This window comes from Schistocerca serialis, chromosome 7, assembly GCF_023864345.2.
Source record: "Schistocerca serialis cubense isolate TAMUIC-IGC-003099 chromosome 7, iqSchSeri2.2, whole genome shotgun sequence".
Classification (NCBI taxonomy): domain Eukaryota; kingdom Metazoa; phylum Arthropoda; class Insecta; order Orthoptera; family Acrididae; genus Schistocerca; species Schistocerca serialis.
In genome coordinates, this window is record NC_064644.1 from 591777382 (window position 1) to 591804198 (window position 26817).

At 43.3% G+C, this 26817-nt stretch overlaps 1 protein-coding gene across 1 annotated transcript in view; it reads right to left on the reverse strand.

Annotated features, from left to right (window-relative positions):
- LOC126413268 (myrosinase 1-like) overlaps positions 1 to 26817 on the reverse strand; it is a 116944-nt gene that overhangs the window by 35882 nt on the left and 54245 nt on the right. The window contains exons 5-7 of the mRNA XM_050083170.1: positions 25074 to 25257; positions 14795 to 14889; positions 4919 to 5066 (exon numbers count right to left, since the gene is read on the reverse strand). Coding sequence (XP_049939127.1) covers positions 4919 to 5066; positions 14795 to 14889; positions 25074 to 25257 — 427 coding nt within the window. The remainder of the gene's footprint in view (positions 1 to 4918; positions 5067 to 14794; positions 14890 to 25073; positions 25258 to 26817) is intronic.

The following is a 26817-nucleotide window of genomic DNA, read 5'->3' on the forward strand; positions in this document are numbered from 1 at the left end:
TAGGTTAGTTAGGTTTAAGTAGTTCTGAGTTCTAGGGGACTAATGACCACAGCAGTTGAGTCCCATAGTGCTCAGAGCCATAAAATGAGCTCTAACATGGATAATAAGCGTTTCCGGACACATGTCCACATAACATATTTTCTTTCTTTGTGTGTGAGGAATGTTTCCTGAAAGTTTGGCAGTACCTTTTTGTAACACCCTGTATAGCGAGTAGCAACTATCCCTTTCATAATAGTTGTGTGATGTCCTTAGGTTAGTTAGGTTTAAGTAGCTCTTAGTTCTAGGGGACTGATGACCTTAGATGTTAAGTCCCATAGTGCTCAGAGCCATTTGAACCATTTGAGCCATTCATAATATTGTTGTATCGAAACAGAGTTGCACACCCGAACATGAAAAGAAATGCTGTCATTTTGCTCAAGGAACATTCGGTCCATTACATCCTGACAGCAGTTACGAAATGTAAAGAAGACTTAATGCTACATCTTACCACACAGCTTCGCAAATTATCCAAGACAACAAAATACAAGGAGACGTATTGTAATTGTTTGAAATATAGTGTAAGATTGAATAACTACTTGTGCTGCAGCTGGTCTGGCGCGCTACTGATTCCGCATTACGTCCCAGTGCAGTTGACATCACTAGTTGCTATCCTTTTCTTCCATTTCTCCCCCTCCACCTCCAATTTACGTAACAATTTACTTAGCATTGCAGTATACGCTACCTTTGATTACGTATGAGATAAGATATTACTCGGACGCCCATCACCACGCCGATGGCACACTCTCGTTCTTTTGATACTCTCTTGCGCAACTTTTCAGTATACCTGCACCATTAGTTCTGAAGTTACAGGCTGCATTACGCCTTGAGTTATGAGTGTGATCGTAGTTTGCTGGCGTACACATCAGATTTAAAATACTCCCTCAGAAAGAAATGACACGGTGTCAGATCACAAGATCCAAGTCGCCATTACACGTCACCATTGCGAGAAATGACCTCTCTGGGGAACCTCTCTTTTATCAAGCCCATTTTCGCAATCGATGTGTGGAAGGTAGCGCCATCTTGTATAATTCAGATATCTTCAGCATTCAGAAGGTCCACCAGGCGCCACACTCCTTTAACATATTTCGGTGGCTTCCGTGGTCCTCTGCCAATGCGTATCCGCGACTATCTTCAAAGAAGTACGGCCCAATTAAGACCTCGGCCCAAATTCACACTACGAACTTGCTCGACGTGGATGTAATGGTTTTTCCATACTTACTCGAGGGTTTTTTTTGGGCCCTAAGTGCTGAAAGTTCGCTTTTGCGGGAAGCCATTCTACAGAAAGTACGCATCTTAGTGAAAATTATTTTCTCGGTGAAATTCTTGTGTGCTCTTTGATTAGTAAGCATCCAGCGGGCAAACGCTCAGCGCTTTTCATGGCCGTCTGACTTCCAGTGTTACTTATAATTCGTCTCGATTGCAAAATTTTTATTCATATGACCGGTTTCGGTTCATCTAGAACCGTCTTCAGATCTGTTATTTCGGTTACAGGAGTAACCCGTCCAAATCCAGCAACTTTCACATGCTGCGTCACATCAACCGAAACCGGTCATAAGAATAAAAATTTTGCAGTCAAGACGGATTATAAGTAACACTACAAAATCACTGATTGCTGCTATCCTATTAGACATTATGTCTGTTTTTGCAACGTCTGACTTCCGTTCTTACGTCAGCTGGGTTTCGTAGGTTCAAAGGTGCACACCTTGTTTCAGAATTCGTTGCTTGCCGGTTCTGGGAGTATCTAGTTTCTCGGATATTCAGCGTATGGGTTTCACCAGGCTTGCATTAATGTTATTACTCACGATGGCGTTTTTTCCGCATACGACGCTCCGAGGTTTTATTGCCCACAACCGAAATTGTTTTCTCAAATTTAGTAGTCAGTCCCATAACAGTGGACGTATACAGCACATTACGTTGGCAATACTTTCCTCGGAGTTTGTGAACAGTCTCTGGACAAAACTGACTAAAACTGTAATAAGATTGCACTAGAGCAACACACTGTTCCGCCGTGAAGCGCTCCATTACTAACCACTAAGAAAAGACATGAAAATCGTGCAATGGCCAGTGCCACATCTATCTAGCAGCAAGCGGTACCGCTGTACTCCTGTCGTAGTAAGTTTCCCAATTTCTCCCATCAAACTGACAATAAAATTTTCGTAATGTGTCTGTTCGAATCACACATCGCAGGTTGCTCTCCGTCGAGATGTTTAAAAGGGAGTTAGAAGTCCTCACAAGTCGATGGACCTCGACGTCCACTCTGCGCTAAAGTAACTATTCCGACCTTTCTGCAGTATCCTCCGAGTACTGGCAACGGAACCTCACTGAACATCAAGCACGTGGTAGCAGGAATCTTATGTTCGCCTGTTACTTACGATGCAGTGACTCATTGTCATGGATGTCACCTACATCTGATACACCGAAACAGTGACGCTGCGAACCCTTTGTTACCTCAGTATAGAGGGTGCAGTTCGTTTCCGTGTCATATTCACGCGTTGCACCTCAAACTTTAGCTCAAGTTTTAGTTTATTTTTATAAACTTCTTGAAAATCAACGCTTCACTATAAAATAGGTAACCATCAAATTTCTGAACATGGGACCAGCGTCTGAGATAGGCAAAGACCAGCAGCATAATTATTAGGAGGCGAATCACCGCATCCCTTGTAACATCTCTTGCATGGAATGATTGCAAGCTAAATTAAAACAATCGGTCGTTTATCTCATGAAATTACAATGAAACGATTACCCTTAGGCGTTGATATACGTCAACGGGGACAAATGAAAATGTGTGCCCTGACCGGGACTCAAACCCGGGATGTCCTTCTTACATGGCAGACGCTCAGTCCATCTGAGCCACTGAGGACACAGAGGATAGTGCAAGCACATATCTTTGGCACGCCCCCCGTGAGACCCACATTCTCAGCTTAATGTCCCGCACTATATCTCATGATTGCTGACTGCTATGGACAAGTACAAAGTCTGTTGACAACGATCTGTCGACTTCACCTGAATCCTTTGGAAAAAAAAGAAATCGGAGCAGATAAATTTAAAATAATTACAAAAGTTCTTAACAGATGGTCCATCTAATTACTCTAAAACCAGCAAACAAAAACATTGTAACGCAACTTACACAGCATGTCTGCAAGCTATGACAAACCAGGAAAGAGAGGCACAGTAACTGAGTCTGACTCGCGCTCCTTTCCAGATACATGAGAACATTTTTCCCTATTCTATTATGTTTCAGGAACAGGCCATTTCAGTATCGCTGATTATCGATAAATCTCTACTACGGTGTCACAGAATACAGTTATTATCACACACAGACTGTTACAGAAAAAAAAGTATGTACGGGAGCCTGGCTGTTTACAAACATGAACGAAAATATGTGGTTCATCCCATAAGTAACATTTTAATGTGCATTACGGAACTGAGGAATGAACGTTAGTACGCAACGTTTCTGTGGATTTAAACGTATTAGAGGATATCCTGGTGCTGGACAAGCATTGGGGAACTTTACGTAAATGATCATATCTACAATTCCGTTTAGTGATTGTAGATAGCCCGGAATGTAATTTGCGCGACCAAATGCGGATATGAACCGTTATTAACTAGAAGTAGTTATCCTTTCATATTTGATTATTTGTTGAAGAGTACGTGCAGCCGACTGAAAAGTTTACGAAATAATTTAAAAATTTTTTTTGCCACGAACAGATTTTCACATTACGGAATTTGTCGTAAGAAACAATTTCCTTAATTATCACTTCGCGTCGAATAAGTCTTAACCTTGATGCAGTACTGTCATACGGCAAATAGTATAGTGCAGCGTCCAGTGGTGGGTGCGTGTAGCAGAAGTCTCATTCCAGCACGAGATTCATTCCACAACTAAGTCTTACAGTTTCTTTTCAAATGGAAAGATAAGGTGAAGTACTGAGCCGATAGCTTTAAATTACGGTCATTTTAAAGTAATAGTATCGGATTTTACACCCTGACAGTTTTATTTTGCCAGCAGTGCCTGTAAGTTACCTACGTTCAGCAGATATTGTCCCGGTTTTATGCAGTTCCAACGATAAGATTTTTTTTTTTTTTTTTGAGATAGCACTAACACTAAAGCAGGAATACCTGTGTGCAATGATTATTAAAAATACTGCAAAAACTATTTTACGTATTTCTGGGACAAACTGTGAGAAGTTTTGACTACTGTTTGGAAATCGCATCGACGGATCGTGATAACCCACTCATTAAGGGAGCTGTGAACACGTACCCGGATGATTTCAACATTCTCGGTGACTGGAATGCTGCCCTTTCTTCTACATCTTCATGATGAGTGTGCTGTAGACACTCTTGTCTTCCAGGATGACAACAGTCATTTTACATGGCTGCATCCGTACGTCCTGGTATGGCGAACACTCATGCATCCTATTCCACCGCAACTGACGCTTTAAATCACCCCATCACCTGGTCTTAGTCTCATAGCAAATGTTTGTCAGCGTTTGGAACTGGAGCTCCATGCGATCTGATATCGTCAACGAGTGGCTCCGGCCGGTCGTAGTGTACCTGAACAAACTTGAGGACTGTTTTGCTCGTCGAATTGGGTTCATAATCAAGGCTGGAGGCGTGTCACACGATGTTACCGTTATTTCTCCTGGGACGACAAAAGTTTTTTTTCCGTTGTGTTGATTACACTTTCATTAACACGACATTGTCATTGTTGTTTTCACAGTTTTATTACTCCCATTAACCTTATAGAACTGAAGTGTCAGAAGCAATTTTTCTTCATTTACCAATACATGGAATAGGTCCGCTGTTGAAAGTGATTCACGTTTTTCACGGACGTTGTAACTTACGTGTTTCGTAGAATGCTGCGAAAGCGCACAGTGCTCACCTTTGATGTACTCGACCTCCTCCGGAGTGAACTCAATGAGGCGGGACCTGGGGTATCCCTCAGCCTGACTGTTCTCCGCCACCCTCTGCTTCACGACAGCTGGGTAGTCGCCCTCTGACGTGAAGATTGGGTGACCGTACAGCCCAGCCTAAAACACGATTAAATTATCACTGATGACTAATGATTTGTCGTCGGATTTTAGGCAAAAAGCCGGCCGGAGTGGCCGTGCGGTTCTAGGCGCTACAGTCTGGAACCGATCGACCGCTACGGTCGCAGGTTCGAATCCTGCCTCGGGCATGGATCTGTGTGATGTCCTTAGGTTAGTTAGGTTTACGAAGTTCTAGGCGACTGATGACCTCAGAAGTTAAGTCGCATAGTGCTCAGAGCCATTTGAATCATTTAGGCAAAAACCTATTTTGTTTCTCATTAAATAAAGACAACAGAAGTTGTACATACACAAATTACGCCAACTTATGATTGAAAACGCTAATTTTATAGCACCTAAAAATACCTAATTTCAGGCGAGTACCTGATTGTACCTAAATTTTAAAATTCCAATAAAATAAACATTTTTGTGTCTAACATTCTCTCGTGGTCTTCCCAGCTAAGAATTAACGCAAATATTTCATCGAAAATTGTGATTTTATAGTTCCTTAAATACCCAATTTCATGTTAGAAACTGATTATAACTCATTTTTAAAAATCATAAAAATACCTAATTTCATGTTCGAACCCGACAGTATCTAATTTTTAAAAATCCAGTCTATTAAAATTTATATGACTAAAACTACTCTTCTGGTCTTCCCGGCTACGTAGAAAACAGTAACTGAATGATAACTGGTTTGCTCGCATGCGTGAACGCCAATCGTGAGTCAGACGACGACAGCATACGCCAGTTTGCGTTGTCGCTCGCTGTGAACCGACACGTGGGCTTGCAGGGCACGGAGGAGCCTTGTGTTCTGCCCTGTCTGAAACACCTGCGCCGTCTTCATTCAGTCGGTCAGCGTGCTGCTTGCATGTGGTGAAATATTTCACAGCGACAGTGTATGTGTGGAAAGTCAAGCATGCCGGAAGTAGTTAGCTCCAAATCGTCTCTGATTCGTCAGTAGATACAAGAATTTCCTGATTTCTCTACAGACGGAAGAGTTATTCACTGCAATGTATGCAAAATAACCTTTTATCTGCTACGCCCCCTCTGAGAACAGTGATTCCACCTTTTTTCCCGCGTTCGCTTGGACCAGACACATGCGAATGCAAAATTACTGTTTGTGCAAGAATTTACGTACGAGATCTACTTAACAAAATTAAGGATTTACAAAGTATTTATCATTTATTCTCGGTTTTAGGTACGATCTGAACAGAGGTCGCATGTAAGTCAGCATATTGCAGGGATTAAACACAAGGCAAATTTGAAAAAACAAATCAAACTTGAAACAAACGTTTGTAACTAAACCTCATGCAACAAACAAAAACGAATTTCATCTTGACCTGTGTCGAGCCATTGTTACAGCAAACATACCATTCAATGCAGTTGACAATAGCCAGTTCAAAAGTTTTCTAGGGAAATACAGTCACCGCAGCATTACGTCAGAATCCAAACTGTGAAAGAACTGTTTAGATACTTTATATGAAATACATTCATCAGGATAAGGGAAGATATAGGCGATTCATACATGTGGGTCTCTGTAGATGAGGCAGCTGATAGACAGGTTCAATATGTGGCTAATTTGATTGTTCTTAAGTTAGACCCTAACTCTCGCTCTATATCTCCTCTGATCTGCATCAAGGCGCTAAAAAGACTAACCAGGAAATACTGCTCACTTTATTTATAAAGCCCTCAAATTATCCCAACAGTCTAGGTAGAAATAAAGTACTTGGAGCAGCATATATGATTGCGCTTTTAAATTGTTGAAAGTATTTTACACAGCCTTGCTCCATATCATATGCCTTGCGCAGGCCATGAATCATGTAGCTGAGACGATACGTCTATTATTTCCACATGTAAATAAGCTAGTTTCAACCATCAATAAGGTCTTTATTAAAGCACCTACAAGAATCCAGTTATTTCGAGAGAAATTTCCACCGGAACCCATACTTACCCGCTGGGGAACGTGGCCAGAGGCCATGGAATATTACAGCGAGCATTTGGAAGAAATTGACAATATTGTTCTTAAATTGCGGGAGGAGGCAATGAGCAATACTGCAGCGAAAGATCTTCTAAAGGACCCAACAATTTCCAACGACGCTGCATACAAAAAATCTCATTATGCATTTTTGGTTCAAAATGGTTCAAATGGCTCTGTGCACTATGAGACTTATCATCTATGGTCATCAGTCCCCTAGAACTTAGAACTACTTAGACCTAACTAACCTAAGGACATCACACAACACACAGTCATCACGGGGCAGAGAAAATCCCTGCATTTTTGGTCTCTATTATTAAAGCTCTAGTGTGTTCAGGGAAACCGGTCTACACGCAACTGCGATTGACAGAAGAGGTGACGGAAAAAATCAATTTTGTAAGTACACATACAGATATTTGAAGTATGAAATACCAGTATACCTAGATAGGAGAACAGCAGGGTGTTGTGTTTAAAGAAATTGCAAAAATTAGAAAATTCCTTTATATACAAAATTTGATATTTTGCCCATTAGAAACAAATAATCTTAGCTGTGACCCGCGAGCAAGCTATGTAGAGTTGTCCATGAGAGGAAACAGTTCAGCCTGAGGCCGACAGTGGCGGCTCGAGGCGCCTGTGCTGGCGACATGTTGATGGTCAACGCGGAGCATAAGCTTACGGGGAACTGCATGCGTTTGAAGAGGAAAGGGGAATTGTTGAGAATGGCGGGTATTGCGTGGTTTGAAAACTATTTCACCAGTTCCACAGTCCACGAGAATTTCACCTTTTATAATATTATTACGAAGCGACAGCACCTTAAGGCAAGTTTCATTACACAGCTTCGGAGTGGTTAAGTTTGCTGTGTCGTCCGAACAAGACACAGCCAGGGCAAAAGCACCACAGGCGCAAAGATGCGAGCTGGTGCCGGTGCCATAGAGACTCGCCACTTGCGCGAGTTACATCGGCGCCACGGGCGCCGCTGAGGATCAAGATATCGACTTCGCCTCGGCCAGTTGCCGCCCGAGTACAATTCGCCAATGACTCAGAAGGCCAGCTCTCGCCCCCTTGCCTACAGATCATCGACCAGGGCTGACTCAGACAGGGAACGTCGTTCAGTGAACTCTTAGAAGCGAACGGACAGTAGTTGTAAATTGCATTTGCCATGTACTGTGAAGTTTACCTATGATTATTTGCACTTAGCCACTTGAAACACCCCGTTTAAATCCCTTAATCATTATGATTATATGACCGTGTGCCTAGTGGAAGAAAGGATATCGGTTTTTCTGCTGTTGTTTCGGGGGTATTTCAACCGAGTGCGGCTGTTTTGCAACTGAATAGTGGCATGACTGAAAGTTCGTCTATTATTAAGGAACATAAAGGTTCCGATGTACAAACTGTATTGTATTTTCTACGAACACACAAATTCTGAGGCAGTTGCTACCTTCGCCTTACACGTCTAATTACACTTATATCTTTTTATTGGTTGCTGATTTTCAGTACTTCGTCACACGCAATGCTGATGGTTAGCATTCACAACAATCCTCACTGCAATCCATGGTTGTTGCTGGCCGACACGGTTGACGCGAAACACGTTAATTCGGCACATGTCACTTTCTGTTTCATATCACTCGCGAATCGGTATTAGTGAGGGTCAACCCCATGACGATCAGGGGGACGTGCTCACTCGTCTTTTTTTTTGTTCATCAGTCTACTGACTGGTTTGATGCGGCCCGCCACGAATTCCTTTCCTGTGCTAACCTCTTCATCTCAGAGTAGCACGTGCAACCTACGTCCTCAATTATTTGTTTGACGTATTCCACTCCGTCTTCCTCTACAGTTTTTGCCCTCTACAGCTCCCTCTAGTACCATGGAAGTCATTCCCTCATGTCTTAGCAGATGTCCTATCATCCTGTCCCTTCTCCTTATCAGTGTTTTCCACATATTCCTTTCCTCTCCGATTCTGCGTAGAACCTCCTCATTCCTTACCTTATCAGTCCACCTAATTTTCAACATTCGTCTATGGCACCACATCTCAAATGCTTCGATTCTCTTCTGTTCCGGTTTTCGCACAGTCCATGTTTCACTACCATACAATGCTGTACTCCAGACGTACATCCTCAGAAATTTCTTCCTCAAATTAAGGCCGGTATTTGATATTAGTAGACTTCTCTTGGCCAGAAATGTCTTTTTTGCCATAGCGAGTCTGCTTTTGATGTCCTCCTTGCTCCGTCCGTCATTGGTTATTTTACTGCGTAGTTAGCAGAATTCCTTAACTTCATTGACTTCATGACCATCAATCCTGATGTTAAGTTTCTCGCTGTTCTCATTTCTACTGCTTCTCATTACCTTCGTCTTTCTCCGATTTACTCTCAAACCATACTGTGTACTCATTAGACTGTTCATTCCGTTCAGCAGATCATTTAATTCTTCTTCCCTTTCACTCAGGACAGCAATGTCATCAGCGAATCGTATCATTGATATCCTTTCACCTTGTATTTTAATTCCACTCGTCATACTCCGGTGAATTTTGCCGTTTACAACTCACTCGACCACCATTCTTGCCCGTCTCTCCGGCACCACTGCTCGCTCGACACTCACCAGTACTACTTCGCACTCGACACTCGTCTCACTGCCTCCTGCAGCGCTCGACAATCGACTCCTGTCTGCTATCGACCTGGGCGTCGGATACTAGCATCTATGCTTGTGGGATCACGGATCCCTTACACACTGAAGGCCTTTTTTGTGTTACATTACATGCACTGCTCTAGACTTAATTATTCGACAACTCTAAAAGATAAGTAAATATTTTTAAATCATTTGTGCTACTTTGTTACTAATTTGTTGGAGCGTTGTAGAGCCTTCGTTCACCTATCCTGTTACTGAGTCTGGGACATAGCCCTGTAATATTGGCATGGATCATGATGTTTCGTTTGTGAAGCGCTCAACTGCGCGGTCATCAGCGCCCATACAAAGTCCCAATTTTTACACAGTCCAATTTTTTCTCAATCCGGTCTAGCCACTGTCACGAATGATGATGATGAAATGACGAGGACAACACTAACACGCAGTCCCCGGGCAGAGAAAATCCCCAACCTGGCCGGGAATCGAACCCGGGACCCCGTGATCCAGAGGCAGCAACGCTAGCCACTAGACCACGAGCTGCGGACAGTGGCAGGGAAAAAATATCTTAGCGGTGTACTGGACCAGAAGAGGTTTCACGAACTCACAAGCTCGGCCTACCGCAACAACAGTGGCACCTAGGCCTCCTCAGCAGTAGCGGCGAGACCTAGCGACAAGGGTCTACAAAAACGTACAGAAGCAGCGTAGTCGGAATACCTACTTTCAGAAGGGTATTATGCGCGGTGAGTCCTGGTGCAGGGAAGGGAGTTAAGAAGCTCTACCGGATAAATGGTAGCATAGACCCGGTACAGAACTGTATTTATGAAACGATACACCACTTCGTTCCCATCTGTTTTATAGCAGCAGCATTACATGTTATTTCGGATATATCTTCATCAACGAAACGAATATGTTCCTCCATCGAAGCAACAACTAGACAAAGGCACTGTGGCAGAGTCACAGACCCATTCGATTAGGGCAATATATCCTCGCCGGTAATCAGTCGCAATCTGCAAGAATCCACTGAAACGATCGCATTACGAGAGGCGTCGCTGTTTTATTTTGTGTGATTTCCGTCAGACTTCTCCTGTTATAACCCTAGGAACTAGAGCAGATGAGGTGAGCGCATGTCTCTAGTACCTAGAGCTACAACAGGTGAAGTCTGACGGAAAGCAGCGACGCCTTCCGTAAATGCGATCGTTTCAGCGGATTCTTGCAGATTGCGACTGACTGCTTTCACGCCTTTTTTGTGTGCCATGGTGCACTCGTCGCAAATGCTTAGGCAACACTCTGATAGGATCTTCGCCTTGTTGCTCTTTCGCGATACTGCCCGTACTGGGGTTTCTTTTATGTCTAGATCCAAAGATATCTTGAAGACAAAAAAATGGCTCTGAGCACTATGGGACTTAACAGCTGAGGTCATCAGTCCCCTAGAACTTGGAACTACTTAAACCTAACTAACCTAAGGACATCACACACATCCATGCCCGAGGCAGGATTCGAACCTGCGACCGTACAGTCACGCGGATCCGGACTGAAGCGCCTAGAACCGCTCGGCCACCGTGGCCGGCTAATAATGTTCACGTATACCACGGCTGTCACGGTGCCCTCAATTACTACCGCAGGTCCCATGCAAAACCAGGGGAACGTCCCCCATAACATAATACTTGCTCCTACCGTCCGTGGCGCGCTGCATGTCTCGAGCAGTCTAGATGACGGCATATCTGGACACGGCCATCGATATTGCTCAAGTCGACGTATTTCCGCATTTGCGCCCCTTGTCTTCGCCATAATGTTTTCCCACTCGTCTCCGCTCCGCTCGTATACTTCTCTTACCTCGCCACGTGCCCCCAGCGCCAGCAGGCAGCATACAGCCTCGCGGTGGGCAGTGGTCATAGTATGTTGGCTCACCATTGTAGATTTCGCTAAACGGAAAATTTATCGTAGTACTTTCTATAACACCAGCTGAATGCCAAGCGTTGGCCGGGTATCCACTTGTTCTAAATCTATTAGTCTAACCCCAACTTGCCTCCCTCGTTCCTCTCTGTCCATCACCTCCTGCCGCTCTCTCTGTACATCTCCTCGTTTCCCCCTCTCTGTCTGTCCATCACTTCCTCCTCTTCTCACTCCACGTTATCACCCCCATCCTAATAGAAGTGTGCTTGTGCTTACCTCCACAGTATTTCTTTCCTGATAGTAAGTAGTATATGTACAGCATTTCGTTGCAATCGATCCAGGATATTAGGAGGAGATTTTTACTCGCAGCTTTGCCCGCATACATACACGTTACATATACCGAACGTATTTCACACATATTTATACACATATTTGACCTGTATCTCTAGCGAATTTCACCCTGCAGTTTAGTTTTCAAGGAACTCAATGTTTATGACGTCATGTCTCCTGATCTGTGTGTCGCAAAACGAAATTTGGAGATACATTCCCTGGTATATATAAATGCTGTCTGCTAAGCGTGTTGCGATTACAGTTATTAGTAAAGAAGTAGTGCCCTAAAAGTTCATGCGTGATATGGCAGTTTTACTGCCTGAACTGCGAAAATGTAGAAACCGATAAACTGTTTTCGTTTCATCATTTCGTACGGGTGTGAGCGAGAATAAACCTCGAAAAGGCTTGAAAGTGTATTTCAAGTTGGTTGCAAATTACAAAGTTCTCTCATTCTTAAATAATGGATTAACATAGTCTGGCTATTTGCTACACTTCTTCTTCATCGCCATCCCTACTCCTTTGGAGGTAGGTGCTTCTTATCCCCACAGTGGTTCTTTACAAGCGGTAAGTGACGTTTTACCAAGTTTGGTTGTAATCGATCCAGTGGTTTAGGGTAAACGTACTTACAATTTTATAATATGTATGCTTCTGCTACATAAAAGACTAACGGTAGTGTGCCAACACATAACCTACTGTAGTCTGCTCAATATTTTGTAGCAACTGTAGTAAACTACACTCGCTACACCTCATCGGAAAAATTTATCCGTTTCATTACCATGTTTCTATCGTTATTACTTTGTTTGTGTTATGGGTAACAGACAATTTCTCAGTTTATGTAAAATTTTGTAAGGGTTCAGGTGTCGACCGAGCTATTTATTGCAGAATGAACTATTTTCTACACCGTGAACGGCATAAAAGACTTTTTATTTTTTTAAGTTAATTAATATTAAAAGTCATTGAAGCTTCGCAGAAAATTAGCAGAGGAGAGGAGAGTGTTTCCTAAAACTCATTCGCGAGGCTCTTAAGCGATACACACCACCCACAGTGAGTTCTAGTGACACGTAATAGATCGAATGACCAGCTCAAGCCGCAAGCACGGCTTTATAACTGAGCTGACAAAGGTCTGTGTCCCGGCATAGTTTAGCAAGTCGACGTGTCGTGGACTCAACAAGTCGTTGGAAGTCCCCTGTAGAAATATTCAGCCACGCTGCCTCTATAGGTGTGCATAATTGCGTAACTGTTGCCGGCGCAGGGTTTTGTGCACGAACTGACTCCGCGACTTTGTCCCATAAATGTTCGATAGGATTCGTGTCAGACGATCTGTGTGCCCACATCATTCGCTCCAATGGTCCAGAATGTTCTTCAAACAACCGGCGGCGGTGGCCGAGCGGTTCTGGCCGCCTCAGTCCGGAACCGCGCTGCTGCTACGGTCGCAGGTTCGAATCCTACCTCGCTCATGGATGTGTGTGATGTCCGTAGGTTAGTTAGGTTTAAGTAGCTCTAAGTCCCATAGTGCTCAGGGCCATTTGGACCATTTGATTTTGTTCTTCAAACGAATGACGAACAATTCTGGCCCCATGACATGATATCATTTTTTGGGAATATGAAATCCATGAATGGCTGCTAATGGTCTCCAAGTAGTCGAACATAAAACTTTCCATTCAGTGATTGGTTCAGTTTCACCAGAGAACCCGGTCCATTCCATGTGAACACAGGCTACACCATTGTGGAGCCACCTCCTGCTTGTACAGTGCCTGGGTCCTTGCCATCGTGGGATCTGGGCGACACTCGAACCCTACCATCAGCTCTTACCACTTGAAATCGGGACTTATCTGACCAGCCCACGGTTTTCCAGTTGTCTAGGATCCAACCGATGTGGCCACGAACACAGGACAGTGCGGCGAAACTTGGGGTTAGTGGGCTATGGCAGCAGCCGACCGGCGCGAGTGCTTTTCCTAACAGGACGACATCGCCGAAAGCGCTTCTTCTAACGGCTACATTTGTCGTACGTCCCACATTGATTTCCGCTGTTATTTCGTGCAGTATTGCTTGTCTGTTAGCACTCTAAGCAAACGCTGCTGCTCTTGATCGTTAACTGAAGGATGTCGGCCACTGCGTTGTCCGTGGTGAGAGGTAATGCCCAAAATTTGGGCAGCAGTTATCGTTTGCTCGAGATCAAAAATATGTCTCGGAAACCAAGAAATTCTGAGCTCACCTTGATGTAAGATTGTAGTTTTATTTCTATATGATGAATTGACTTTTCAGTTATTATGTGTTCAAATGGAGTAATTGATGTAGGACGATTTTGGAATATTGAATTGCCCAACAAGTTCCGGAATAAAATGTGCAATGCGTCTAACTCCAACTGGTATTTCGCGTTCAAAGTCTGTTAATACCCCTTCGGAAACCTCTTCATATGAGTCTCCTAAGGACGAATGACACCTCCGCCAATGCGCTGCCCTTTTATGCCCCGTGTACGCGGTACTACCGCCATCTGTATATCACCATACAGCTATCCCATGACTCTTTTTCACGTCAGTATACAACAGCTCGAGAAAGACCAGTAGCAGGGTGATACGACTAGTCCTGCTGCGAACGGTCTGGTGCAGCAGTTGTCGTTTGCTCAAGATCAAAAATATCAAGAAATTCTGAGCTCACCTTGATGTAAGATTGTAGTTTTATTTCTATATGATGAATTGACTTTTCAGGTATTATGTGTTCAAATGGAGTAATTGATGTAGGACGATTTTTGATGAATGAGGAAATCATGCAGTGTTGCTAAAACCAAAAAAGAATGGATATTGAGTAGAAGCAACGAATGTTTGTGGCTAGCTACACTGTGTTAAGACCGACGTAAAAGAGGAGCACATTATGGCAGTGAAAGATGGATAATGAAGGAATCTACACTCACGTAGAACTGATTCTTGCGTTCAGCTGCGTCGACATCGGCTTGAGCGTCCGTGGCGGGTTCATACCACATCACGTTGATGGTGATGCCCACCTTGCCTGAAACACGTGAAACAGCGTTCATCAATCAAGTTGTCAAGGAATTCACCTCTACTAAAACCGAACTGGAACATAGCAACAGTACCACGTACGAGAAACTGAGAAAAATAACAGTATGGCAGTAAAAGTTCTCACACTTAACTCATAAACAAAACTGGGTTAAAAATTAGTATATGTGCACAAAGTAGGAATTATATCAAAATGTTAGAAATAGTCACAGTGAGTTGCAGTAGCCCATTACAAACAGTACCTTAAGCTGCTTCACAATGTCATTAAGGAGACAAAAATTTGTGGTATGCAAATAGAATAGCTAATTTTCAAAGTGTAATTAAAACGATGTGGTCAATCGTGAATTTTGCCAACAGCACAAGGTCGAGGATACTAACCCAATGTGTAATAAAAACGTTTTTATTACTAGTTAGTTAGATATATTTATATTATTTAAGTACCACTTTGGGAACATAGTATGTAAATTAAATAAAAACTTCCTTTCTGAAGGGAATCGTATAACTGTCTTACAAAATGGCTATCTGAGATACACCTCCGCGATTCTGACAAGGGGGAGACGGAGTCCCTAAAGACTGAGGATTATCAGGGATACAGTGACGTCTGCAGCGCGATACTGAGTTTACCGCTGTGCTGCATCTGTCAGCCCTGTACTTTGCCACATATCTAATTTTTCCGTTAGGAGTGGTCAGTTTCTTGAACGATTAAAGTACGTAATAGAGAAACTAATTTATAAAACAGCATAAAGGAGTGATACAGACAATTTAGACCTATTTCTATACTATCGGTATTTGCAAAATTTATTGAAAAGGCTGTATAGGAATTGAACATTTACGTTCACATAATTTGCCGTCAAACGTACAGTTTGGTTCAAAAAGTGCTTTAGTAAGTTAAAACGCTATATTCTATTTTCAGTGCGAGGCACTCTACGGGTGAAATACTTCATCATCTTTGATTTAACAAAGGCGTTTGATTATGTTGGCCATAAATATTACTGCAGAAATCGAACCATTACGAAATAAGAGCAGTAGCTTACAATTCGTACCTCTCATACTTTAAGAACAGAACGAAGGGAGTCATTCTCTGTATTAATGAGAATGGTTATGAGGTGGCGTTCTGAAGGGGACAGTGTAAAGTTGGAGGTTGATCGATGTCAGTTTCTGTTTGTTATGTGGATAATGATGTATTTCTGTTTGTTGATGACACTAGCTTGGTAGTGAAGGATGTTGAGTGCAATACGGGCAATGTAACAAACAGTACAGTTCAAGACATCAGTTCGTGGCTTGTAGAAAATGAACTGATGCTAAATGACATCAAGATTTTGTTTTTAAATATCAAATACGCAATTAAACTATTACCGATATTTTGATTACACAGAACTGGGATATGACTAGCGCGTTTGAAGAATCCGTATTCCTAGGCGTTTGGATACATGGTAAGGTGTCTTGTAAAGCCAATGTTGTACATTATCTGTGGTTCGTACCTATCTCAAACGTGGTCAGAGGGAAGATTAGGTGTAATCTATCTTGCAGAGGAAACTGTAACTAGAAAGCAGCGCATCGGCAGGCAGAACGAAATGCCATGAATAAATAAGCCGGGGACACACTGTGGCTCGATATTAATATCAGTCTCATCAACAAAATATGTGTAAGTATGAAAGGAAGAACTACTTGTTGTTGATGTGCGTTTTCTGACTGGCCTAAAAGGGAACGCATGTGGATCCACATAGCTTCCCAGAATGACTATAAATTATCTGAATGAACATCAATTACATATATCAGTTTAATATCACAAAAGAAAACATATTTTACATGTTATGTAATAAACAAATTGTCAAACTGCAATGGTGATACGACTGGGGAATAGCAAACTGAATCTGAACAATCATAATGAACCCATAGATGGGGCTTGTTCACATTTGAATTGTCACGTTACAATAGACACGTGAATTAAAACTTGACTGGTTCCCACTAGTAATGTATCGTAGAATAACTTGCATATGGTAGAGGTATATACTGTTATTAAGGCAATGTTTTCCGTGGGTAACCATCGCTAATATTGCGGGCGTCACTGTGTTTCTGGAACGAGGAACGTACGAAAACATCCTGCATTAGGACACCCATTCATAGACTCATTCAGAATAGCTACTCTATTATAACACTATGGCATGCAGTGTTGCAGCACGTAGACAGGGAGGACGTACCACATCACCGAGAACAGAGTTCCAAGTTTACAAAAACTGTTTCCTCTGAGAAAACCAGGATTTTCATCATCTGTTACTATTGTGCATGATAAGTAACTACGAGGAAAGAGGCTGTTATTTCACTATTGGTACTGTGGATGCCAGGGATTGTCGGAGAGGCGTGAGACTGAGAATCAGTGTACTAACAACAAGAAAATCAATTAAAATCCTGATACAGAAGGTATAGTAACTCGCGTGGAACATATAATATGAACGAGTAACGCATGGTTTATACCTCATACAAAGTGGTTGTATGTTACCCACCAGCCGCACAAAGGCATGTGGATCCAGAATTCTTAAGTTCAGTAACACAAAAATGGCTATAAAGTGGGAAACTAGCGTGAAGCGCATTGATTCACTATAATTGTTCCTCGAAACTGATAAATGGTTTGTAGTTATAACCGTTGTCTAAATGTCCACTTCCTTTGTATAGTCGGTCCGCGTGGCCCCGATGTTCCTCTGCGTAAAGTAGTGATGCTAATAAACGAAAATACTTCTAAACGTCTGATTTTCGTGTATCTCAAACCTGGAACTTCAACAGAAATATGTTCATTAAAAAGAAAACCGATTAAACAGCCTAATAACGGGCTAAACTGGAAATCTGAACATCTATATAACACAAAATCTAAAGTTGAGAGTGTCCACGTCTGCCTCATCTGATGCCTGGCCCGCCAGTGCTTCCCCAGGTGATATCTGTTCCACCTACCACAAGTTGCTGTTGAGGGAGAAAGCTTGCCGAGCCCTTACCAACTTATAGAAAACATCCTTTGTCTACATCCCGAACCAGCCGTACAGCTCTTTGGCCACGCAGCACTATTTTAGTATTGCCAAACCTGCATTAGCAGATACGCTACTCTTCACCCAAAGAAGAGACTCAAACTCATTTTAGAATACTTCATTTTCCCGAATAAATAGGCAGTTGAAAGTAGAAATAAACATTTATTCACCCTACCATTCACATTTATTCACTCTATCCTACGTTGAAACTGGCTTACACTCCGCATGGATAGGAAGAGGAGTAATGCTGAAACACATTGATATACTTCTCCCTCCTCGAGGTCTGCTGCAGACGCTACGAAGTAGCGAGGGCCAGTTATGATGGACATGTTAACTACTGTGAAAGAGATCTAATCGAACCTTTTCAAAATCAGAGTCAAACACGAAATTTAGTCAACAGTGCATATTGTCATTCGCCTATGACAACTCATTTTATTCACAAAGTATATTTTCGGCTCAGCGAGGGGCGGTTCGAGCAATACGTAGCGCAAGTTTGCGAACCTACAATTTCACCTGTTGTGGTCACGCGTCTAGAAAACCTGACAGTGGTTTTTTTTTTTTTTCTTTATTGTGATTTTAACACCTTATACAAAGGCGGGCTGGCAGCAGCACAATACCCCGCTCTTCAGCCTTGAGTGTTACAACAAGTAGTACATAAAGGTGGCACAGAGTAGACAGTAAAAACGGTGGGCAAAAAATGAAGACACTAAAAATCGAGAAAACATGTAGCCGTTCACGCTAGACGAGAAACATCACTAACACTGGGCGACACGATGCATTGAACATGGATGATGGCGACGGCACGTGAACGGTGGGGGCGTGACGGCGAACAACACTGCACACAAACGAAGGCACACACACGAAACACTGACGGCGATGATCCCCGGCGCGCGAATGTTCACTGAGCGTGTACGAGTCCGGGGACCTGCCAAGAGAGGAGGTGGAGGAGGAGGAATGGGAAGGGGAATGGGAGAGGGGGGAGCAGAGATGCCATGGGCAAAGGAGAGAGGGGGAGGGAGGAAGGGGGAGGGAAGCCCGGTGGAGAGGGGAGGAGGGAGGGGGGAAAGGAAAGAGGAGGGAAGGGAAGGGAGGGAGGGAGGGTGCCTAAAGGAGAGGACATAGGAGGTGGGGGGGAGGATCAAAGTTGATAAGAGGGGTAGATGGAGGGGACGAGGACATCATCAGGGAGGGGGAGCTGGCGGAAGCCACCTTGGGAGAGGGTAAGGAGGGTGGAGAGATGGAGACCGGGTGGGACGTGGGAATACAGGCGCGGCAGCGGGCGGGGGTGGGAGAGGATCGGGGAAACGAGCGGGTGAGGAGGATCAAGTTTACGTGAGGTGTACAGGATACGTATCCTTTCAAGGAAAAGGAGGAGGTGGGGGAAGGGGATGAGATCATACAGGATCCGCGTGGGGGAGGGGAGACGGATGCGATAGGCAAGGCGGAGAGCATGGCGTTCAAGGATTTGGAGGGATTTATAGAAGGTAGGGGGGGCGGAGATCCACGCTGGATGGGCGTAACAAAGGATAGGGCGGATGAGGGATTTATAGGTGTGGAGGATTGTGGAGGGGTCCAGACCCCACGTGCGGCCGGAAAGGAGCTTGAGGAGACGGAGTCGGGAACGTGCCTTGGCTTGGATCGTCTGGAGATGGGGAGTCCAGGAGAGGCGACGGTCGAGGGTGACGCCAAGGTACTTAAGGGTGGGAGTGAGGGCGATAGGACGGCCATAGACGGTGAGATAGAAATCAAGGAGGCGGAAGGAAGGGGTGGTTTTGCCTACAATGATCGCCTGGGTTTTGGAGGGATTGACCTTGAGCAACCACTGGTTGCACCAAGCGGTGAACCGGTCAAGATGGGATTGGAGACCTGACAGTGGTCTCTCAATGTGTATTTTCTTCAATACCTTTTGATTTTAACAATATGAGCTCATTCCCAAGAAATAGCAGCTTTCACTCAGCTAGTACTAAGTTGAAGTGCAATCCGTGTTCGTGTCGCACCTCCTTGAATACTTGTGCACAAAGGCGCAGGAGAGGGTGGGGTAAAACCGACTGGTAGCGTCAGAACGACCCCTAGAAGATATCCCGTTAGGTGCTGCTATCACGCGGCTACGTTATGAACTAGTGAAGAGGCAGCGATTATGAGCAGTTCGAGCTTTGTTTGGTTCGCGTGCTGGCCGTTGTTCGGATGGTGCGAATTTTTAAAATTCCAAACAGTTTCTTTTCCGATTTGCGCGAAGTTTGTTCATGGATTTGAGAATTACTATACCATCTTTACCCAGCGATGGAGAACTGAAGAAAAAGTGGCTGAAAAAATTACCACTGAATTCTTAAAACTAAAGAAGCCTATAATATGCACAAAACAGTTTATAAACTATGGGAAAGTAAAAACATTTGAGAGGAGTTATTCAAAACTGAAACCAGATGCAGTGCTATTAATTGCCTAATTTTCCACGATACTGTATAACAGCTAGATTCTCTTGCAGATGCAGAAAGAGAAAATTTCGAAAAAGTGGTGGTAAGAAGCCTGGAAGATGGATAGGCAGTATGAAACGCAGAATGCTATTCATAATGTGGAAGACAAACATATATACACTCATGTTCAGAAGAAAAACATAACATCTTGAACTACTAGAGATAGGACGTTCATATTCATAGGACATATGCGTAGAATGTTCTGCAGAAATGATTTGAATTTGAACCGTGGCAACCAGCGGGTTGAATGTCAACATCGATATCGCGGCGCAACTTCACCTGCCGATAAAATGCGTCTGCGGCTCTCGTTGTCGCTATAAACCAACGGCAGTGGATGAGTGTGACTGCTCAAGTCGCGCAGGCTGCCTCGATGACGTATGCGCAAACTGTACCATGAAATGAGTGAGTGTGAAAGAGGGTGTCTTATTAGCATGAGAGAATGTGATGAATCCATCCGGGAAATTGCTGCTCGTGTGGGACGAAGTGTTCCGGCAGTGCAACAGGTGTTTTTTTTGTGTTTAGGGCGCTCAACTACTAATGTCATTAGCGCCCAGTCACAAACGTTAGTGCACTAATGGCGTAGAAAAACGCAAGGGGGCAACATCAGAAAGTACTTACAAAGACCCAGAGAAAAAAAATAAAGGAGTTAGATCTTTTTGGACAAGTCCATCAGTGTATTAAAACGAAGGACACGAGCATCTGCTCGAGCGTCATCAGCTAAAAATTCCTGTAAGGTAGACGGCAGACGTAGGAACCACACGAGAGTGAATAAAACGGGGACAGGACAATAAAACATGGCGCACCGTCAATGGATGACCACAGGGGCACTGTGGGGCGGGGTCACCGGACAACAGGTAGCGGTGGCTAAATCGGCAATGCCCAATCCGCGACCAAAATGATCTCCTCTCGCCGGGAATAGTTCACGGAAGGCTGTTAAACATGAAGAGACTGATCAGATCGCATCGCCAGAGGTTCCCCCCCCCCCCCCCCCCCCCCTCATCCAAATGGCATTGCAGGACAGATTTGCGTCCTCCTCGCCTCTGGCGCAACAGTGGAACACGTCATACACTATGAGGGGTGACAGTCCATCGCTGTCTCTGTTACGTGCGCGTCTTACACTTGTCCACCTACCTTTGACGAATGTTCAGAAACTTCTAGACAGAAATGGTGTGTGGAATGATGTCAATCAGGACGATAATGGCAATAATAGATAGTGTTTCTGGACGAATCCAGGTTCATTTTGTTTGAAAATAGTGGCCGCATTTTGGTTCGATGCAGACAGGGGGAGCGGCATCACAGTGACTGCATTTGCACAAGACGTAGAGCGCCAACTCAAGGCCTTATGGTATGGGGTGCTACTGGGTACAAGCACAAATTACAGTGTGACCACTGTGAACTACGTGAGTAACATCCTGCGACCCGTAGCCATGCCCTTTGTGCAGCAACATGTGGTCGTGCATTGCCTTGCTGAAAATGGCGTCTGGCGTGTTTTGCAGAAACACATGACTTCTTGGTGTCACAGGACATCAGCCTTTTGTCCTGGCCCTCCAGATCAGCAGACTTGCGCAAATGTAAAATGTGTGGGATATGGTGAAATGACGGGTGCAATATTGTGACCCAGTTCCAACCACCGCAGATGAACTTTGGAACCAGGCAAATGCAGCGTGGATGTGTATACCACAGGACGCCATTCGCGCCTTATACGCGTCGCTGCCATCACGCACAGACCAAGTTATCAGGGCACATGGCAGATTCTGTGTCCTCTAGGCAACAGGACACATGCTGAGCTGAGGTGACTGAAATGCTAGTTATTTCTGCAGAACGTACCAATCTACAACTCCTGTGAATATGACCCTCCTATCTCTAGTCATTAAAGGTGTTCTGTTTTCTCTCAACATGAGTGTATTTTTCGAATGCTGTCCATTTCAACAAGAAACAATGGTGCTGTGTTTAGAATGAACAAAACATACTGCTGCGTTTTATTGATAAGAGTGGTGAAATACCCAGCATTACTGGATCTGTAACTGTTATGACCAATTTGAGAGTCCTGATTACCCTAAAAAAGAATCTTGTGATTCAGCACGTAGCGAATATGTTGGAAGAGAATTTTTCAGGGCGCAAATCGAGTTTTTAATTAAAAACGTCGACAGTCGCAGGTTGAGTTGAACCAAGAGCTGCGGGCTCTTTGGACTTGATATACAGAAAACAAACTGGCTCACTAGCAAAACATAATCATTTGCTGTAATTTAAGATCCTGTTCCCTTGTAACATTCAGAAACAAAATGTTAATCTAGCACTGAAAGTTTTTGATAAAAGGAAGTAGCTGTTTTAGGTTCTTAACTTCTAAGGACACAGACTTTTCAGGGTCAGAACATCATTCATACAAATAATTTGAGACTGGTGGCACACAGTGAATGTTAAAGACGCACATGAAGGTGAAAGATTCAACAATCAGTACAGGCAACCTATTAGGATAAATAGCTTCTTACAATTAGACTTTAAAAATTGTTGAAAAAATGGAGGCAAGTTGTGCCTGGCTCCGAATCTTTAAGCCCTCAGACTTTTCAGTCATTAATGAATACCCTTGATGCATTTTAGTCTTGATTCCATATGTATCTGTACTTTACAAAACGGATTAAATATTTATGAGCAAGTTTCTGAATGACAATCTGGAAGATAGATTTAGTTTTTATGTCAGCTCAGTAGTGCACATTACTATCTAAGTTATGTCCAAATACTTGAGAGTGAGAAAAAATTAAGATTCGAAGATACAGCGCTGCTTAATTCTTTGAATAAAATAATACAATTGATGACTCTCCTTCCTTGTTCTGACACAAGTGGTAAATGTGCAACTGTTGACAAATATTCCGTGATGTTAAAGGACAATTTTAAAATATCAAAGGTACCAGAAAGTTTTCTGCATTTACTGTTGCAGGTATATGATTATGCTGCAAAGAAGGAACTTTTTGTTAAAAAACTGAGAGATATGCATCTCTTGTGTGCAATCTGATAAGGAGGTTGAATTATCTATCCCAAGTGACCTCGTTGCAGAATGAACCCTGGAAGGTTGACATTTCCCACTGACAATGTTATTGTTGTGACTACTATTGCTAGGTTAATGTTGAAACATACTGTATTTTGGATGTGTGTTCAAGTACTTTCATTGGTGATGTAAATGATCGTTTTGTTTTTTGCAAAATGTGTAGTCTAAAGCTTCAGGGCTGTGATATTGTTGAGGGTGAGACCCGTAAATGCCAGAGAACTGTGAGCGATCTATTGCAAAACATCAATTCCCAATCATGCAAGGTAGTGATAAATAATTTGACTAAGAATATCAGTGACACTGTCGCCAGCAAACTTAAGTGGCAGGCAGTTAAAAATACTAAGGACAACATAGAATATATTGTAAATAACTATCTAAATGCTACATTTTCTGCATATTTTACTGTAGTTTTGAGTAAATACATACGTAAATGCTATATTTTTCAATCATTCCATCCCACTTCCCATTTATGAAAATTTCGGACTAAAAGTTTGAAGAATCTTAAAACTGAATTTTTCTCTTTTGTTTCTAAGTTTGTGTGTGTGTGTGTGTGTGTGTGTGTGTGTGTGTGTGTGTGTGTGTGTGTGTGTGTGTGTGAGCTGTAAGTTTTTTTTTTAATTACAAATGAAACAGTACCATCATTTGTTTCAGTGAGGACACAGATTTCAGATACTTCACAGTTAAAGCAGTTAATGAAAGCGCTGTGCTTTTCGCTCTGAGAGTAAATAATAATTAACATACAGTTATGTCATTTATACTTTCTTTAGAGCAGGGGTTCCCAACAAAATTTTCTCGAGGACCCCCTTATCGAGCTTGATTGGTACCTTGTCGTATCACAGTATCAAGTACCTAAAAAAGCCAAATTAAAAGTCTTTTGATATGTTTTCTATTTTTGGTACTTAGAAAAAATATTGACATAGTCATTATTGAAAAAATATTGAGCTTAAAACTTTTTCAATTGAGCCGTCATTGTTATTGTTAAATTTTTGATTATTACTTAAAATCTTTGTCTTCAAATCTGGCTGTTTAGTATAAGAAACTCATTAAAAAAAAATAAAAATTGAGTATGAACTGAAAATGACAGGAAAAAATTAAAACTGAGTGTATTGGTCTGTCAAGTGTACTACACGTGAGATTGCATTGAGTAGACATGTGTAAAAAATAAGAGAACACTAATTTCATGCAAGGTGTGCTAGTGTCAGTTGACTCTAGGAAGACACTACACTCAGAAGTTAGCGGTCATTAGAGCTCTGCTCATGCAGGAAGCAGCCAAAACAAAAAAATCTCTTATCATACGAAATAATTTAACATATTTTTTATTCTAATAGCATCTTGCGGATCCCTCTGGCATAGCTCGCGGACCGCTATTGGGAACCACTGGTTTAGAGCAACATGAGAGGCAAGTGTGCGACGTTGTGCACAGCTCTGGCCACGAACCGCCAGCGGGCGTCGTCAAGCCGTAACTCTGCTCGCGGCTGATGGAGCTACTTTGCTGACGTCACCAGTGTGCGCGCCAGACCAGCGTTTCTAGTCGGCCGTGAGGCACCCTAGGCCTATTTTCACTTCGCCCTCAGTCGCGGAGTGACCCTGCTGCCGCTCCGGGAAGAGCACAGTTAGACGTGGAGTGGGGGAAGCGGCTGCCTACCTTGCTGGGTGGCGCGGTACTGCTCGTCGTAGAGGCGGTAGGCGGCGGCGTGCGCCTTGAGCAACGTGTAGGCGGCCATGTAGTCGCCCACGCCCGAGGAGTTGATGGCCGGCGCTATGGCGGTGTTGCCCGAGTAGCCGGCCACGAAACTGGCCGGCTCGTTGAACGTCTGCCACCACTTCACCTGCAACCAGCAGCACGGTGTGTCGCGTGAGATCTGGAGATCGTTGCGGTCTTAATCACTGCTACTTTATTATTCACGTTCTTTCTTCGGAGGATCTACCAATGTATACACGGCGTTTCCTGCTTGTTTCTCAGCTCTCTGCAAACATATGGTGACGCATAAGGGACGATCGAAAAGTTTCTGTCACAGGGCGTTGCTGCAGCGTATACGCTGTAAGTAGGCTGTTTAGGTTTTTATATTGGTAACGCCAGGTAGCGCTCTGTATGAAAATCACTGGCTGTGCTGTGTGCAGTCTGTGGCTGGTTTGCATTGTTGGAATATTCTAGTGTTGGGCAGTTGGATGTGAACAGCGCGTAGCGTTGCGCAGTTGGAGGTGAGCCGCCAGCAGTGGTGGATGTGGGGAGAGAGATGGCAGAGTTTTGAGAGCGGATGATCTGGACGTGTGTCCACCATAAAGAGTAAATTTGTAAGACTGGATGTCATGAACTGATATATATATATATATATATATATATATATATATATATATATATATATATATATATATATATACTATGACTTTTAAACACTATTTAGGTAAATACATTGTTTGTTCTCTATCAAAATCTTTCATTTGCTAACTATGCCTATTAGTAGTTAGTGACTTCAGTAGTTAGAATCTTTTATTTAGCTGGCAGTATTCGCGATCGCTGTATTACAGTAGTTTGAGTAATGAAAATTTTTGTGAGGTAAGTTATTCATGAAAGGTATAGGTTATTGTTAGTCAGGACCATTCTTTTGTAGAGATTATTGAAAGCCAGATTGCGTTGCGCTAAAAATATTGTGTGTCAGTTTAGTGTTGATCAGAATAAGTAGAGAGCGAAATGTCAAAGTCCGTTCAGTTCTGCTCAGCTGTTTGAAAATCAAATAACGTAAGAGGTTTACCAGCACAATCATTTATAAGTTTTTCTAACGGGACGTTTCAACGCAACGTAACCCAGATGCAAGTATGTATACACCAACGTGCGGGCAATGGACTGGTGTGGTTCAAATGGCTCTGAGCACTATGGGACTTAATATCTGAGGTCATGAGTCCCCTTGAACTTAGAACTCCTTAAACCTAACTAACCTAAGGACATCACACACATCCATGCCCCAGGCAGGATTCGAACCTGCGACCGTAGCGGTCACGCGGTTCCAGACTGAAGCGCCTATAACCGCTCGGCCACACCGGCCTGCGACTGGTGTGGCATTCGCAGCTTTTGATGTGCGCACGGTAAATGGGGAAACGTCAACTATGGCAACGTTATTACCAAATACATCCAAATAGCGCCAACATGGTGTTATTACTTTCTTGGCTGCCAAAGGACAAGCACTGATAGACATACTTCACAAAGTGAAGAATGTGTATGGAGCAGCATGTCTATCGTAAACCAGTCTGGGAAAACTGCAACGAGGGGTGCTGCTGCTTCATACTAACGCCCTCACCGTATCGCAGGTGTCGTAACGTAGAAGCTGCGTCCAAACAAGTGGGAGACACCAGCGCATCCGGCCGATAATCCTCATGTCGCCCTGCAGTCC